This window comes from Bos mutus, chromosome 1 (genome assembly GCF_027580195.1).
Source record: "Bos mutus isolate GX-2022 chromosome 1, NWIPB_WYAK_1.1, whole genome shotgun sequence".
Classification (NCBI taxonomy): Eukaryota; Metazoa; Chordata; class Mammalia; order Artiodactyla; family Bovidae; genus Bos; species Bos mutus.
In genome coordinates, this window is record NC_091617.1 from 139,042,470 (window position 1) to 139,061,397 (window position 18,928).

The 18,928-nt window shown below is 45.7% G+C and overlaps 1 protein-coding gene across 1 annotated transcript in view; it reads right to left on the reverse strand.

The window, feature by feature from the left end:
* The window catches only part of DSCAM (DS cell adhesion molecule), a 692,286-nt gene that overhangs the window by 93,490 nt on the left and 579,868 nt on the right, over positions 1 to 18,928 (reverse strand). The window contains exons 19-20 of the mRNA XM_070363231.1: positions 12,471 to 12,626; positions 2,292 to 2,425 (exon numbers count right to left, since the gene is read on the reverse strand). Coding sequence (XP_070219332.1) covers positions 2,292 to 2,425; positions 12,471 to 12,626 — 290 coding nt within the window. The remainder of the gene's footprint in view (positions 1 to 2,291; positions 2,426 to 12,470; positions 12,627 to 18,928) is intronic.

Here is an 18,928-nt window from a genome sequence, read left to right on the forward strand (position 1 = left end):
AGCCAGTGGGAGGCTACCGTACAACACAGGGAGTCCAGCTCAGTACTCTGTGATAACTTAGAGGGGTGGGATGGAGGGAGGCTCAAGAGGGAGGGAATATATGTATACACATGGCCAATTCATGCTGTTGTACAGCAGAAACTAACATAATACTGTAAAGCAATTATCCTCCAATAAAAAAATAAAAAAGAAGCCCTTCGAATGCTAGTGAAATGTGGCCACACTTTCAGCAATAAGTTAGCATCTTTTTGGTGAATGTGATGCTACGTCAGGGCTGATGATCAGCGGGTCAGAACCTGCACAGGGACCTCAGTGCTTGGCCTCTGAGCAGAGGAACAGGGCCACCCACCGTGTCATCTATGAGGCTCTGTACCTCCAGACTTTGATGGCAGGATCTGACACAGGATTCAGCAGGTGAGAATTAATAGCATGTTTGAAACCAAATAAGGAAGTCACACAAGTTCTGAAACACAACTGTGAGCGTATTACTTCTAAGTCTCCACTTCAACTCCAGAGGTGCTGCTGTTGATGTATAAACAGCGGAACGTACAATTGATACCTTTCAGTGAGAGATGAGCCCCTGTGGGCCTCAGCCCCATTCTCCCCCTGGCTCCCCACTGTTAATCATCCTCACTTTTTAGGGGGCCACCAGGCCTCTGGACCCATTTAGACTCTAGACTTGAGAAAACATACCATTTTAATTAAAAATTAATTAGTAAATTAGTTCAGGAATGCTATTCAGTCTTTAAAAGGAAGGAAATTCTGACACATGTTACAGCATGGATTCACCTCAAACACACTCAGTGAGATAAGCCAGGCAGAGAAAGAAACACTATCTGATTCTGCTGATATGTATGAGATTCCTAGACTTTCCTGGGTTGGGAAGATCGTCCTGAGAAGGAATGGCAACCCACTTCAGTATTCTTGCCTAGGAAACCCCATGGGCAGAGGAGCCTGCTGGGCTACAGTCCATGGGGCTGCAAAAGAGTAGGACATGACGGCGACTAATACACACACAGACGTGGGGTGGTTGCCAGGGCCCAGGGGAGGAGGAGTGGGGAGCTGGGGCTTAACGGGGACAGAGTTTCAGTTTGGGAAGATGAAAAGAGCTCTGGAGATGGATGGTGGTGATGGTTGCCCAGCAATGCGAATGGACTTAATGCCACTGAACCAAACACTTAGAAAAGGTACATTTTATATTATAATATTTCACCACAATAAAGCCAAACTTAATTTGCATATTCATTCCACAAGCACTTATTGAATGGCTACGCAGGTCAAGTTTTATGCCAGGAGCTGGGAGATAGAAGGATGGATTGGATATAGTGCCTACCTCAGGAAAGGCCATAAACATTTCTGTGAAGACATCATCAATTTGATAAACCATTTTTTTGTTTTCTTTATCATGTCCTTCTTGGATATTCAATTTTTTTTGTTTGTTTAAGAAACAGTTTAACTCTGTAAGTATTATTCAGTGATGATATTAATGAAAATAAATACTGCACTTTGACATATTAAGTACTCTAACTTTTAATTCCTCCACAATGAATGAAGCTAACTATTGTCCTTGGGGGCTTCCCAAGTGACCCTTGTGGTAAAGAACCTGCCTGTCAATATAGGAGACTCAAGTGATAGAGGTTGGATCGCTGGGTTGGGAAGGAGAAGGGCATGACAGCTCACTCTAGCATGCTTGCCTGGAGAATTCCATGGACAGAGGAGTCTGGCGGGCTGCAGTCCATGGAGTCACAGAGAGTTGGATGTGACTTAGCAACTGAGCACAGGCGCGTGCACACACACACACACAAACACACACTGTACTTGGGAGGGTCACAGATTGTTGATAAAGTCCCTCATTTCTAGGACAACAGGGTTTTGTCTGCTGTTAAGTCTCAGTGGGGAATGGGCAGGGAAGGAAGGCAAGGTGGGAGGTGGGAAGCAGGCGGGGGAGGCATTTGAAGACAAGCGCAACAGCAAAATCAATAGGCGTTGTCCACTGACTATCAATTAAGCCTTCTGGGTTTTGATTTTGATAAAGCCAGCAGGCAGTTTCGTGGGAACTCACCCAATAAACAATAATTCCAAACAATTGTGTCCCTTAGAAGGATTCAGAAGTCTATTTTCAAATGAGGTGCTAATGAGAACCTTGCTTTGTATGTGGAGACAGCAGAGAGAAAAATAAAACCACTGGGAAGACCCAAGTAGGTGGAAACAAAAGGAGAATGACCCAGATGGGAGGCCGAGGCTTGTTTCTGGAAGATGCTTGAAAGGAACGGGGTGATTTACAAACTTACAGTGGGGTAGGGATGCGAGCAGAAGACCGTGTACTTTCGGATGATGCCATTCAGCTTGAGGGGTGGCAGCCAAGACACGAAGACCATGGAGGCTGAGGCCGCTGCCGCCTTGACCCCGGCAGGGGGGCCTGGAACTGGAAAAGTAGGATATTTAGTCACAAAATGAGGGTACTTCCCCCTCCCCCAGTGCTGCACCCAACTCTGTCCCCCTACCCCACAGGACCCCACAGGCCTGGCCACGCTCTCTGCTCTGCTCATCAGGAGTCAGTGTTGGGATCTGAATTGTGTCCCCCAAACCTGTGCAAACTACAAACTGGTACTTGCCAATCCGCCTCTACAAGGATTAAATCACGGCCACTGCAACTTCTGACTTTTAACACCTCTGGAAAGGAGTTCAGTGTGGAAATCAGGAATGCGGCCCTGTGTGCTCTGGGAAGAACTGGCAGAACAAGTCTTCAGATAGAGCAGAAGATTTTACGAGCCCACTTCTTGCCTCTCCTCATATCTACCAAAGCACTAAAATCTTTCATGGTGACATCTGCTCCTTATGACCAGCAGTGAGTCTCTGCCAAAACATGTTTGATTGTAAGTAATCCCTTCACAAAAATCATATATACACTGACCATCCCCCTACTTCTTTGGGGTAGTTTCTCAGAGCTATCTGAAAACCTGTCTCCCAAGATACAGTCCTCATTATGCCACAAATAAAACTTAATTCACAATTCTCATGTTGTGCTTTTTTTTTTCCCAGTTGACACCCACATGTGGAAGCTCTAACTCTACTACCCCAGGACGTGACCTTATCTGGAGATGGTATCTTTACAGAGACAATCAAGTTAAAGGGGTCATTTGGGGGAGCCCTGACCCAGTGTGGCTGGTGTCTTTGTGAAAAAGGAGGTGTAGACACAGAGAGGCCGTGGCAGGGGGAAATGATGTAAAGACAGGGAGAAGATGCCCTGCAAGCCAGGGAGCTGTGCTCCCTCACAGCCCTCTGGAGGAACAGACCCTGCCTACACCCTGACCTTGACCTTCTGGCCTCCAGAACCGTGAGAGGACACATTCCTGCTGTTGGTCCCCCAGTCTGAGGGATATTGTTACAGCCACCCTGGGTGCTGACACAATCTTGGGCCAAATCTTGGACCAATGATCTGAGAACTGCCTAAGCCCTATTCTTGGCCATGTCCTCTAAAAGCTCACTTCAACAAGAATCCTGCTCAATCAGTTAGCTCAGTCACTCAGTCATGTCCAACTCTGTGACCCCATGGACTGTAGCCTGCCAGGCTCCTGTGTCCATGGGCTTTCCCAGGCAAGAATACTGGAATGGGTTGCCGTTTCCTCTTCCAGGGGATTTTCCTGACTCGGGGATTGAATCCATGTTTCCTGCATCTCCTACACTGCAGACAGATTCTTTACTGCTGCTCCACCTGGGAAGCTGCCATACTACACTTGACATTCCCACAATGTCTGATCAAAGTCTCCATTCTCTGTCACCCCTAGGTAATATCTGATCATCCTCATTTGCCTTCTGCAAAATTCCAGTGAGGTCAACTTAGCCTGAATGCCCTTCCTCCCTGGTGTTTCCTTTTAGTCAGTTAAACATTTTATTTATTCATTTATTTTGGCTGTGCTGGATGTTTGTCGCTGTGTGTGGGCTTTCTCTACTTGTGGTGCACAGGTTTCTCGTTGCTGTAGCTTCTCTTGTTGCAGAGCAAGTGCCTGGACCTGCTCTCTGCAGCGAGGTGCTCTGAGAGCTCATACATCTAACAAATATCCGATCACCCCGGCATTTCCACTCTTGACTCACAAACCTTAGAACTATCCTTTTCCAAACAGGGCTCACCACCTTCTCTCTGACACCTCCCTCCTCCCCTAGTGCAGGGACTGGCACAGCCATCTTCTTGGTTGCAAAAGCCAAAACTAGAATTTCTCTTCCCTCCTCACTGTCTGTCAGTGGACATGTAAAGTTGCCCTTTAAACCTCCATGTGGACAAATCCAGTCAGATACTGGGCTTTCTTCCCAGCTCTATGTCATTCCTTAGAACTGGACCCTATTTTAGGTCCCCAGCTGTGGGGTGCATCTCTCACATCAGGTCACTGACACATGATGACCGACAGCCTTAGGCTCCTCTTGCCTGGGGTCATTTCCCACCCTCCACCTCGTCTTTGACAACTCTTACTCATCACTCATCTTCTGCTAACTCCCACTTTCTCAAGAAAACCCTCTCTGTCACCAGCTTTGATGAGGTTAGGATTCCCAGGTTCTCTGAAGACTCTTCTTCATGATACTTGGGGTCGTAACCCACTCAGGAATGACTGGTAAATATCTGACTCCCCCACCAGCCTGCAAGTCTCACCAGGTCATCCTGTTGTCTCCTGTGTCTCCAGGGCCCTGGCCAGTGTCTGGAACATATGAGGTCCTCCAAGCAGACTTTCTAAATGAGCTCAGTGTGGCAGGCAGGGTTCTAAGACAGCGCCCAAGATTCTCACCCCCTGATGTACACACCTGCGTAATTACTTCCCCCTCCATGTAGGTGGTACCTGTCACTGTGATGGATGGATAATTCTCAAAATCAGGTTACATATTGTGCAAAGGTGAAGGGATTTTGCAGATATATTAAGGACACAATCAGTTGGCTTTAAGTTAATTGAAAGGGGAGTACCTTGGGTGGGCCAGACCTAATCAGATGAGCAGCTTAAAAGAGGGTCTAGAGGTCAGACAGGGGTTAGAACTGTAGAGACAAGGTCCTGTGGGTGACGAGGGGCAAGCTGCCCCACTGTGACCACATGACCATGAGACCCTGCTTGGCCACATGACAGGGATGGGGGCATGGCCTCTTGGAGCCAAGAAGATGGTCTCAGCCCTGAGGTCACACGGAAATGGATCCTGCTCAACACCAGTGAGCTTGGGTTTCCTATGTGGCCAGCAGGTAAAGAACCTGCCTGCCAATGCAGGAGACATAAGAGACGTGGGTTTGATCCCTAGGCTGTGAAGATCCCCTGGAGGAGAACATAGAAATCTACTCCAGGATTCTTGTGTGGGGCTTCCCTCTTAGCTCAGTTGGTAAAGAATTTGCCTGCAATGCAGGAGACCCTGGTTTGATTCCTGGGTCAAGAAGATCCCCTGGAAAAGGGATAGGCTACCCACTTCAGTGTTCTTGGGTTTCCCTTGTGGCTCAGCTGGTAAAGAATCCATCTGCAATGTGGGAGACCTGGGATCGATCTCTGGGTTGGAAAGATCCCCTGGAGAAGGGAACGGCCACCCACTCCTGTATTCTGACCTGGAGAATTCCATTGTAGTCTATGGGGTCGCAAAGAGTCGGACACAACTGAGTGACTTTCACTTTCTCTGTCTTGCCTGGAGAATCCTGTGAATAGAGGAGCTTGGCAGGCTATGGTCCATAGTGTCACAAAGAGTTGGACACAACTAAGCATGCACACCAATGAACTTGGGTGAGGACCTAACCTCAGATGAGACTCCAGGCCCAGTAGCCATGGTGATTTCAGCCTGTGAGGTCCTGAGTTGGGGGTACTCAGACAACGGTACCTGGACTCCTGACCCCAGGAAATGGTCAGATAATGAATTTGTATTTTAAGGTTTTGAGGATTTGCTGTACAACATAGAAAATGCATCCATATAGTCCAGCCATCTAATAGTGTATCTTAATGTGAAACATCAATGTTATTGCTCTGTAAAAACCCTGCCTTGATTTGAAGTAAGACAGAAGTCTAAGGATCTTACAGACACTTTGGTCAACTTCATTTTTATCATCATCATTTTTCTGGCCTCAATGATCAGCCATAGGCAGGGGTGTGCGTGTGTGTGTGTGTGTGTGTGTGTGATTTATGGCTTGTTTGGTGTGTGCAGTATTTGTGTATGTGATGTGTGCTTTGTGATTTGTGTGATGTGTGAGATGTGTGTGTATAGTATGTCTGCATGGGTACTGTGCAAATGGTGTGTTTGTGTGTATGTGGTGTACATGATACATGGTGTGTGTGTGGTATGTGTAATGTGTGTTTATAGTGTGCGTGCATATGCGTAATGTATGTGTACGTGGTGTGTGTGGTGCATGTGGTATGTGTCATGTGAGTGTATGTATATAGTGTGTGTGTGTGTGTCTGGTATGTGTGGTGGTGTTTGTGGTGTGTATGCAGTTTATGTGTGCATGTGTGTGGTGTGTGTATATTGTGTACATGTGCATGCTTGTCACATGTGTACGTGATGTGTGTAGAGTGTGTGTGCTATGCATAGTGTAAGTACGTGTTTGTGGTGTGTGTGGTTTGTGCATATTGCGTATTTGTGTGGTGTATGTGTATGTGGTATGTGTGGTGTGTTATGTATAGTGTAAGTCTATGTGCATAGTGCGTGTGGTATCTGTGTACTGCGTGTGTGTGCATGTGTGCCATGTGTGTATGTGATGTGTGTGATGTGTGTGTGCACCTGTGTGTGCATGTGACCCACCAGCACACCTGGACCCACTGGAGCCACGGCTCCACGTGGCTTCTCTGAGCCATGAGCAGGGGACGTGGGGGTGCAGGGACATACCCACGATGGGGTGTATCCTCACACCCAAGCAGTCTCCATCACACTCAAGGATGTCTGGCCTTTGCTCTCACAAGAGCTGTGGTTTCCAAACAGCCTTTAAAGTGGGAAAATCCTTTAAAGTATCATGTGGCAGACCCATGTACAACATGATGGAAGTGGAGGGGCTCTTCCTGAAGCAGAGCAGGGAGTCCCCCGAGGGCTTCCTGATCACCACTGGACACCTCTGGGGGCCCCAGGAGCCCATGTGAGGATCCCCATAGTGCAGGCAGCTTTGACGCCCACAGGGTGGAAGGCCTCCTGGGATGCCCTGGTCTACTGTGTGGCTGTGTGTGTGACTATGGCACAGAGCAAATCCCAACCCTGCCAGCTGCAGCAGGACTCTGGAGCAGGGCTGATACAAAGCCTTCCGTGTTTCCTGAAGGGCGGCACTGCTGGTGGCTAGACAAAACACACACACACACACACACACACACACACAGAGTCCATCACTTCTAAGGTAAACCAAGGTGCGGTTACTCTATCATCTGAGAACACACCATCCGTGCCGTCCAGGGGATGCATGGCTCAAGATAGGAATGGACAGAGGACTCAGAAATATCCTGATCCTCTTGCTTTTTCTCTTTCTCTTAGCTCCACTTTCAGATGTCCTAGCAAGGAGATTGTTAACCATGGCAGGAGGCACCAAAGATCACATGTCACAGTTCCTGTTGACCTTCCCACACGTCAGTTCCCAGAGCTCTGTGCACTGCGATGCGTTCAGTAAATATTTGCACTTAAACCATCTCTATTTATACATGTGCAGTGTTTACTTTGCAGCAAAGGATCAAGGCTGAAATGACCTTATGCACGCAGGATGAAAATAATTGGAAAATTATTAGATCATGTTTGTGTGTGTTCTGTTTCTCTGTGGCTTTGCTCAGATTACAATCTCAAGCGAATAAAATGGTATTAGGATTTCACGAACATTTTAGAATTTAGAATTAGTTGTCTTGCGTTCAGAACCAGAAAGCTACATCCATAAGTAATCTTTTGTGGTCTTGAAGCAATAATAAAAATGCAAGTTCTCATTGACTGAACAGTTCTCATTGAACATTGGGAAGAGAATCTGAAATGTAAGCAATTCTTCCAGACCTCAAGAATGTATCCATGGACCATGACTATGGTCCTGATGGATCTGAGACTTGTCTATGGACCCAATAATTTGTCCAACATTCTACATCACAGATGTATATGAAGGATCTCCATATTCTTGGAGAATACGACCAAGAATCTATGCTGGTGCTAAGTTGCTTCAGTCGTGTCCAACTCTGTGTGACCCCATAGACGGCAGCACACCAGGCTTCCCTGTCTCTGGGATTCTCCAGGCAAGGACACTGGAGTGGGTTGCCATTTCCTTCTCCAATGCATGAAAGTGAAAAGTGAAAGTGAAGTCGCTCAGTTGTGTCTGACTCTTATCGACCCCATGGACTGCAGCCTACCAGGCTCCTCCGCCCATGGGATCTTCCAGGCAAGAGTACAGGAGTGGGTTGCCATTGCCTTCTCCAAGAATCTTTATAGACACTGATAAACTACTTCAGTTCAGTTCAATTGCTCAGTCATGTCTGACTCTTTGTGACCCCATGGACTGCAGTATACCAGGCTTCCATCTCCATCACCAACTCCCAGAGCTTGTTCAAACTCATGTCCATTGAGTTGGTGATGCCATCCAACCATCTCATTCTCTGTCATTCCCTTCTCCTCCTGCTCTCAATCTTTCCCAGCATCAGGGTCTTTCTCAAGGAGTCAGTTCTTTGCATCTGGTGGCCAAAGTATTGGAGCTTCAGCTTCAGCACTGGTCCTTCAAATGACTATTCAGGGTTGATTTCCTTTAGGATTGTCTGGTTTGATTTCCTTGCTGTCCAAGGGACTCTCAAGAGTCTTCTCCAGCACCACAGTTCAAAAGCATCAATTCTTCAGCACTTAGCCTTTTTTTTGGTCCAATTCACATCCATGGCTGGCACAATTCTTCACCATTTCTAGATTGGTGAGTTTTTTTATGTGACTCTGGGAGACAGGCTTATTGTTATACCAGTTTTTCTCTCCTTTCCCCCAATCTCTACTCTGCTTCTTTTTGAACATACTAATGATTTATCTCAAGTAAATATTGACCCTCAGTTTTGCACTACTCTTTATCCACTCACTATCACAAGTGGAATTTCTGACCTCCTTCCTGGGCTAACTGATATACCTGAGGCAAGACCTTCTGCAATCAATTGCATCTCCCCTTATTATTGCACTGGATATGAAAGAAGGGAATAATTGATTAAAAAATTAGACTTTGGGTCTCAGGGCCAAGTTTTGAGATAGAACCCTATGATGATTTCTAAATTTGGAGGAGTAATTAAAAATTGATCCTAATGAGGATCAATTTGAATACATTTAAATTTAAAACACAATAAATAAATAAATTTAAAATTAAATTTAAAATAAAGTTTACATTTAAAATAATTTTTAAATTTTGTATTTACTTATTCATTTGGCTGTGCTGGATTTCAGCTGCAGCACTCTGAAATCCACTCAGTGAGGATCAAGGGGAAGTGGAGAGGCTTCCCCTTTCACTGGATTTCTGCACTTTCTTCTGAAAAATTCAGGTGTTAAAATTCATGTTGCCAATCAATTTGTTCTTTAAATACTAATTCCAGTGACATCTGTGTTATTGCTTAGCAATGCAAAAGACAGTTCCACCCTCGCTCTGAAGGAGTGGAGATTAAATAATCAAATGTCTAGTGTCAGGAACCATCCCACTATGTGTCAGGTTAGGTGATGTTTGCACACATCAGTTCACTTTTTAGATTCTAATTCTCTGCAGTCTGATTGTCATGGAAATTTGGTACATGAAGATGGTTCAGTTCAGAGAAAGTGTGATAAGGTGCCAAAGTCCCCTGGGCAGCAGGTGGCATAGCAAACATCTTGATGAGACTCTTTGGTTACTGCATATAAAAAATTAGGGGCTTCCCCAGTAGTCCGGTGGCTGAGACCCCACACTTTCAATGCAGAGGACCTGGCTTTGATCCCTGGGTTTGATCTAGTCCCCCACTGGGTCAGGGAACTAGAGCCCACATGCTTCAGCTAAAAGGTAGTGTGTGCTGCAACTGAAACCCAGCACAGCCAAATGAATAAATAAATAAAAATTTTAAAATTATTTTAAATTTAAAGTTTATTTTAAATTTAATTTTAAATTTATTTATTGTGTTTTAAATTTTAAATTTAAATGTATTTAAAATTAAATTATTTAAATAATAATTTAAAGAATTAAATTATTCACTCAGGGCATAGCTTTGCAGACATCTCTTTGAACCTGGGGCTTCCTAATGGCATGGTATCTTGACCTTCAGTTCAGTTCAGTCGCTCAGTCGTGTCCAACTCTTTGTGACCCCATGAATCACAGCACGCCAGGCCTCCCAGTCCATCACCAACTCCCGGAGTTTACCCAAACTCATGTCCATCGAGTCGGTGATGCCTTAGATTTCCCTAAAGAATCCAATAACTGGGCAAAATGACTGGCACCTGCCTATAACTGGGAATAATTACTTGTGTGTACTAGAAAGACTGGGGGTGATGAGGTTTAATTTGTGTGCAGGAACTAGAATGCAAGAAGGGCTAGTGAAGATGATGGTGGAAGGGTGGATGGATAGGCTGCTTCAGGGGGAGGGCTGGGTTCCCTGAGGGGAGAGCAGAGAGAGGTGCTGTAAACATCAGGGCAGTGTCCTTAGGAGACAGACAAGCTGAAGGGGAGAGAGTCTCCAGGCCTCCAAGTGCATGACCCTAGCCTTGTTCCCACAGGACAGCCATGGGGCGAAGCAGCAGCATGCTTATATCCTAGGTAGCAAAGGACTTCGGGCTTCCCAGGTGTCGCTAGTGGTAAAGAACCCACCTGCCAATGCAGGAGACACAAGAGATGCGGGTTCAATCCTTGGGTTGGGAAGATCCCCTGGGGGAGGACATGGCAACCCACTCCAGTGTTCTTGCCTGGAGAATCCCATGGGCAGAGGACCCTGGTGGGCTATAGTCCATAGGGCCACAGAAAGCTGGACATGATTGAGTGACTGAACACACACACACACACACTCACACACAGTAAAGGACATCTTTAAAGGACTCCGCCCATGCACAGGCAGTCATGGGCAGTGAACAATAGCTCTCCCACCCCTGCCCTGACCAGCTTCCTAGGGAACTTAGGCCTGAAAGATGTTTTAAAAAAAAAAATCGTGGAGCCAAAACAGCACAAAATGTAGGTGTAGTGGTTGCATCTCAACCCTGGCTCTGGTGTAATTCTGAACTCCAATCTGGAAAGTCCCACACAGGTATCAATTTGACACCAGTTGCCCCTTCCTTTACTAAGGTGGAAACTGCTTTTTCACTATTGCTATAATATGTCTGCTCATGCTTCATCACTCAGTAATGTCTGGCTCTTTGTGACCTCCATGGACTGTAACCCGCCAGGCTCCTCTGTGCATGGGATTTCCTACGGAAGCATACTGGAGTGGGTTGCTATTTCCTTCTTCAGCTATAGTATGTATCAGAAGTCAAATTATTCTTCAGCACATCTTGGATAAGGCACCCCAGGCTTTCCCTTAATATAAAAAAATGATTTGCCATACAGTTTTTGTAGGATTGGGAAACAGCCATATAACAAGTCCAAACTGCATGGAATGGTAAGATTAGTGATCTGAGAAATGTGCTATAATTAAAATTTTACTAAATTATCATAAACCCTTGTAGAAGTGAAAGTCGCTCAGTTGTGTCCGACTCTTTGTGACCCCGTGGACTATACAGTCCATGGAATTCTCCAGCCAGAATACTGGAGTGGGTAGCCTTTCCCTTCTCCAGTGGATCTTCCCAATCCAGGAATCAACCTGGGGTCTCCTGCATTGCAGGTGGATTCTTTACCAACTGAGCCATGAAGGAAGCCCCAAAAACCCTTGTAAGAAATTTTTAAAAATTAACATGAAATTCTCAATTGAGGGCTTATTCTAATGTTACTCCAAAGCTGGCAAAGCATAGGACAATGTAGATTATTACATAATTTTTAAGTGGAGAGATGGAATTGGTCAGAGCTTACACTAATAGCTGAAGAGGCACTGAAATTATTCTAATGGGCATCCCAGGTGGCTCTAGTGGTAATCTGCCTGCCAGTGCAGGAGATGTAAGAGACGTGGGTTTGATCCCTGGGTAGAGAAGATCTCCTGGAGCAGGGCATGGCAACCCTCTCCAGTATTCTTGCCTGGAGAATCTCACAGACAGCAGAGCCTGGTGGGCTACAGCCCATGGGGTTGCACAGAGTCAGAAACAACTGAAGCGACTTTGCACATAGCTCCCCAAAAAAGAATGAAAAATTATAGGGGAAGAGAGAAACAATGGATAAATCAAACAAGGTGACACAGGAAGTGTGGTCTGAATTGTGCTGGAATATTTTAGGAAGGCAGCAAAACTGTTCAAGGAGCCAAGTCAGGAATCGGTGGGTGAGTTAACTCTCTGACCCAGCCTTTCCAACAATGGCTCCTTCCTGGGAAAGCTGCCACGTGGCAGGAGCCTCCTGTGTGTCCCCTGGAGGTTCAGACAGGACCTGAGCCCCCACGCCCTGCCCCCGTGCTCACCATCCTCTTTGGTCCGGGTGAAGATCTGCTCGCTCCGGACGCCGTCTCCAGCCCGGGTAAAGGCCAGCACCTGGATGCTGTAGTTGGTGTATTTCTCCAGCCCATCCAGCTCTAGGGAAGGCTGCGTGGTGGTGACATTTTTAATCTCGCCCAGCTCTGGAGGACAAGAAAACACGAGCGTGTTACCACAGCTGTTGGCATGTTCTTACTGCTGCCCAGTGCTGGGCCCCCATCAATCACTCCCTGAAATCACTCAGGGGTGTGGGCACAGCCTTCGTGAGACACTGACCCTCTGCGGTCTCTTGAAAAATATCATTTGCACCAAATTGCCACAGAGTGCCAGGAAGAAAAGAGGTCTGGAAAACAGCAGTTCAGTCAAGTGTTATAAACCCAATGCCAACAGGCCCCTCCAGAACTGTCCCCAAGCAGGAGTAACCCAGCAGATTCTCTGCACCCTGGCCCCAGGAAGCCAGGACCACGTAGGCTACGTAGAGATACTTCTAACTGCTCATTAAGAAGCTTCTACAAGTTGAGCCTAATTTTCTGGTTAACATAAGCAGACTCCTTTAAGGTACATGTGTTTTCTTGCACCTAACTTAAACTGCGGTAGCCCAGCACAACTCCTCCTGTTGCCTGGAGTAAACCCCTTGCCCACAGGACAGGCTGATGTGTCAGGAATGCGTCGTCAGCTAAAAATGCTTTGTGTTCTGCAGCGGGATCAGATAGTGACATGTGAAGATGGAACTTTGTGCTGGCCTGCCTGAAGCCCATGACACATGGCAGCTTGAGAAAACTCACAGGGCTTTGCGAAATACCAGCAGGGGTGCTCTGGATTTAGAAATGAGCCATTGGCAGAGGAGCTGGAAGAGGAGAGAGGGGCCAAAGAGCTGCCCACCTTTAGGGCAAGTGGTCATTTGTGGAATGTTTGGTGCAGCCTGACCCCTGTGCCTGGGGGGCTGGTTTAGTAAGAACGGGGGCTGGGAGATGGGCCAGGAAGGAGACCTCCTTGGTGTCTGGTCATCTCTGCACATGCTCACAGTGCACGCAGCACTCGCAACCAGGTGTCCCGCAGTGTCTCTCGCTTTCTCTGGCCTCAGGAACACAGCTGACACGCCACGCTGCTCCTAAGGTGCCCTGCGCTGGGTTCCCATGCGAACTCACTCACTCAGCATGACTATCCTTTTGTTTCCACTGGCCGTTCCTTTTACAGAAGGGGAAACTGAGGCAGAGAGAGGCTCAGTGTCTTCGCCAGGTCACGGATCTGAACACAAAGGCTGAGAGCGTGGGCTGTGGCACCGATATGGTGTGGCCGCATGCCCACGGTCCACACTCTCAGCTACTGCCTGAGGACACTGGGTGGATTCATGTTGGCCGGAGGAACTGGGTTTCTGCCAGCCTGGTTTTCCCTTCTTGCTCTTTGTTCTTCTCTCTTGTCCTCCTAGCATGTTGCATGGATGTTCAGAGATTAGTGGTCAGGTATTTTGTGGTTATGGTGACTATGAATGTCTGTGTTCACCTTTCGTCATCAAAAGGTGATATCAGGGCTGAACTGGACACAGTAGGAAAGCTGAATTTCAAATAAAGCAGGGGGTAGTCGAGGTGTGTCACCCCCATGCCAGGGACCCCTGTGTTTGATGACGGTTGGGAGGGGAGGGGAGAAACAGTGGGTCTCAGGCATGGCCCCGGACCCAGTAGGAGCCCAAGGCTTGTTTCCACCATGAGCAGCTCATGGGCAAGTTCTGGAGGCAGGATGCTTTGCTGGGGGGAGAGCAGGGCCAGGGTGAAGCCCCCCCAAAGATGCCTGAGGTCCAGTGTCTCCTGGGGGCTACCAGCCAGAGGCAGACTTTCAAGGGCCACAATTGAGAAGTCGCAGCAGATGGCTAGTGAAAATAAGAGAAATGTTTGCTCCTGTGTGGTCCCCGTGCACTTGGAAAGTTGACAATCATTACCCTCAGATGGGTTAGAAATGCTTTCCTGTGAAAGAACAGTCTTTCCTAGGTGGCCATCAGACCTGTTTCCGTTACATTGTTCATTTATAATTTTCATTTTCTTGAACATAGACAATATAGGTCAATGAGAGTAGCATAAAAAACTCAAATGCTAATGAAAAAAATGCAAGTGTATCTCATCAAGATCTTTTCAGATTCAGGAACTTTTACATTGTGACAAAGATTATGCCAAAGAAGGGCAACGCCAAAGAATGTTCAAACTACCGCACAATTGCACTCATTTCACATGCTACCAAAGTAATGTTCAAAATTCTCCAACCCAGGCTTCAATAGTATATGAACCAAGAACTTCCAGATGTTCAAGCTGGGTTGAGAAAAGGCAGAGGAATCAGAGATCAAATTGCCAACATCTGTTGGATGGTAGAAAAAGCAAGAGAATTCCAGAAAAACATCTACTCTGCTTCACTGACTACGCGAAATAAAGCCTTTGACTGTGTGGATCACAACAAACTGTGGAAAATTCTTAAAGAGATGGGAATACCAGACCACCTAACCTGCCTCCTGAGAAACCAGCACGTAGGTCAAGAAGCAACAGTTAGAACCAGATGTGGAAAAACAGACTGGCTCCAAATTGGGAAAGGAGTACATCAAGGCAGAATATTGTCACCCTGCTTATTCAACTTATATGCAGAGTACATCATGCAAAATGGCAGGCTGGATGAAGGACAAGTTGGAATCAAGATTTCCAGGAGAAATATCAGTAACCTCAGATATGCAGATGACACCACCCTTATGGCAGAAAGTGAAGGGGAACTAAAGAATCTCTTGATGAAGGTGAAAGAGGAGAGTGAAAAACCTGGCTTAAAACTCAATATTCAAAAAACGAAAGTCATGGCATCCAGTCCCACCACTTCATGGCAAATGAATGGGGAAACAATGCAAACAGTGACGGACTTCATTTTCCTGGGCTCCAAAATCACTGCAGATGGTGACTGCAGCCACAAAATTAAAAGACCCTTGCTCCTTGGAAGAAAAGCTATGACAAACCTAAAGGCTATGGTTTTTCCAGTGGTCATGTATGGATGCGAGAGTTGGACTGTGAAGAAGGCTGAGCGCCGAAGAATTGATGCTTTTGAACTGTGGTGTTGGGGAAGACTCTTGAGAGTCCCTTGGACTGCAAGGAGATCCAACCAGTCCATCCTAAAGGAGATCAGTCCTGGGTGTTCATTGGAAGGACTGATGTTGAAGCTGAAACTCCAATACTTTGGCCACCTGATGTGAAGAGCTAACTCATTGGAAAAGACCCTGATGTTGGGAAAGATTGAGGACAGGAGGAGAAGGGGATGACAGAGGATAAGATGGTTGGATGGCATCACTGACTCAATGGACATGAGTTTGGGTGGACTCCGGGAGTTGGTGATGGACAGGGAGGCCTGGAGTGCTGCAGTTCGTGGGGTTGCAAAGAACTGGACATGACTGAGCAACTGAACTGAACTGAACTGAAAGTGAGTGAAGTTGCTCAGTCATGTCTGACTTTTGTGACCCCATGGACTGCAGTCTACCAGGCTCCTCCATCCATGGGATTTTCCAAGCAATAGTACTGGAGTGGGTTGCCATTTCCTTCTCCAATGACAAACCTAGGCAGCATATTAAAGGACAGAGACATTACTTTGCTGACAAAGGTCTGTATAGTCAAAGCCATGGTTTTTCCAGTAGTCATTATGGATGTGAGAGTTGGACCATAAGGAAGGCTGAGTGCCAAAGAATTGATGCTTTTGAACTGTGGTGTTGAGAGTCCTTTGGATTGCAAGGAGATCAAACCAGTCAATCCTAAAGGAAATCAACTGAATATTCATTGTAATACTGATGCTGAAACTGAAGCTCCAGTACTTTGGCTACCTGATGAGAAGAGCCAACTCACTGGAAAAGACCCTGCTGCTAGGAAAGATTGAAGGCAGGAGGAGAAGGGGAAGACAGGGCATGAGACGATTGGATGGCATCACCGACTCGATGGACATGAGTTTGAGCAAGCTCTAGGAGGTGGTGAAGGACAGAAAAGCCTGGTGTGCTATAGTCCATGGGTTTGCAAAGAGTTGGATGTGACTGAGTGACTGAACAACAAAAGGTTATACACACACACTCACACAATCAGGGAAAACATAACGCAACTCAGGAAAGGGGCTCCTGGGGGCTGTGCGCCGGGCTAGTTATGAGAACTATACTACATCACATGACCTCTGGCTTTAACTTTTTCGTTTTTATCTTTTTTAAGGGCCCAGGGTCTCTATGTCACAGGGGAAATACGACTTCTAATTATAGCCCAGGGAAGGCATGCCGAAGGGGCTGGCTGTTTCTGGGTGAGATACAGTGATGCAGAAGAGAAGAGTTGAGAGGAGAAGGGCAAAGTGGGGTACCCTGATCTTTTTAATACACCGGCTCATGAATTACCACAGTAATTGGAATTAGTATTTGGATGTTGACTCATACTGGGGTCCACATTATTTGGGTGAATGAATTTATCACGATCCATGAATAGGCCTGCAGTCCAAACCCCTACTTAAAATTACCCCCAAGCATTTTTAAAATTCCCCAGAGCCCCTGAATCAACCACAGAGACACCTCATTCTCTCTGTTTCAAGGCTATTTTCCTGACCAGCCCATGTGGAAAAAAGGAGAATTATGAAAAAAGGCAAATGCAAACAGCGTGCTTCATTTGTTGTTCGTTTAAACTCCTGGTCTTCTTTATGGCTTAAACATTAATTTCTATCATTTACTTTTCACAGTCCCAGTAGAGTAATTTAAAAATATGTATATGGGACTGTACAGTGGAGATTAACACAACATTGTACATCAACTATACTTCAATAAAATAAATTTTAAAAATATGTGGCAAGAATAGTATTCAGTTGAAGTCATGAGTAAAACAATATAAAATGAATACAGAAAAGAAATTCAGAAACCATACTATTTATAGTACAAAAGTTTTTTTAAACTTTATGTTTTAAAGCAAAATACTTTTTATGTATTTATTTATACTCTCCTTCATTCTTAAAGGATTTTCAGGAAGAAATCAAAATGGGGTGGAAATGACTCCCCCCACCCCCGCCCATCTCCCTGACTTGCCAGCATCACACCAAAAGCCCAGTTTGGCACCTAAGTGTTGCTTTGATTCAGATTCTGTCTTTTTTGTCTGGAAGAAAGAGAGGAGGGTTGAAAAGCAGTTGGATTCAGATAAAATGGGGTCAGTTTCCCAGTAATCTCAGAGAAGCTGCTGTCTTTAAAATTCTTTGACTTTCAGATAATAAAATACTCAGAAATTTCATGGACATATTGTATATTTAACTGTCCTGCTGCTGCTGCTGCTGCTGCTGCTAAGTTGCTTCAGTCGTGTCCAACTCTGTGCGACCCCATAGACGGCAGCCCGCCAGGCTCCCCCATCCCTGGGATTCTCCAGGCAAGAACACTGGAGTGGGTTTCCATTTCCTTCTCCAATGCATGAAAGTGAAAAGTGAAAGGGAAGTCGCTCAGTCGTGTCTGACTCTTCACGACCCCATGGACTGCAGCCCACCAGGCTCCTCCGTCCATGGGATTTTCCAGGCAAGAGCACTGGAGTGGGGTGCCATCGCCCTCTCTGTTAACTGTCCTAGCAAGTGAATTAACCATTTTTGTTTTATCTGGTCATATTAGCAAGAGGAAAATGCTTTTTTATGCATATTTTTGAAAATATTTGGGGAAAATACTAACCACCGGGGTAGTACCAATGTCTTTTTCAGCCTGCCTGAGCGTGTAGGTGTGTGTGTGGTGTGTTCTCAAGCTTAGCAGGTATAACCTTTATACAAACACTATGTGTTCTGTGTCTGTGCGTACCTCGGAGCCACAGTCTGAGGAGTTCGTGCAGAAGAACCCATGAATTCCATGACATTTCCTGATAATTACCAAATGTTAGTTCTCAGGGGTATCGGATAAAATGTGGCTGCTTATAGCAGGCTTACATTTCTGAGAGTTTTTTTCTTTTGGAGATTAAGTGTAGAACTCGTACATTAGGCACTAAATCACATCACCTTGGTCTTCACAGAGGGAGTAGAAGAATCTTTAGAAACTATACGCATTTCCAAGCATTCTTTATTCAAACCTTTAATTTTTAAATATTCAAGTTCTTAAAGCTTTAAAATGTATTGACTAGACCATATTAACCACATCATCCATCATAGAGCTAAGATGGTAATAAGCACAATTAGCAAATATGAGGGAAATGTGAAAATAGGATGAATAGCCAGCACTGGATTATGGAAATATTTCCAAAAAGAACAAAAAAGGAACAATCTTAGTATAATTTAACTTCAGGTATGTCCGTTAGGGTGTTTAATTTAATCTGACTCCATATGAGGATTAGAATCAGAACAAGAAATGATATATTACTGTACTATGTCAGTAAAATAGATAATTTGCAGTTTTTTGTTTTTTTTTTTTTTTGCTCTGTACTTTACATCTGGGGCCTCCCTGGTAGAG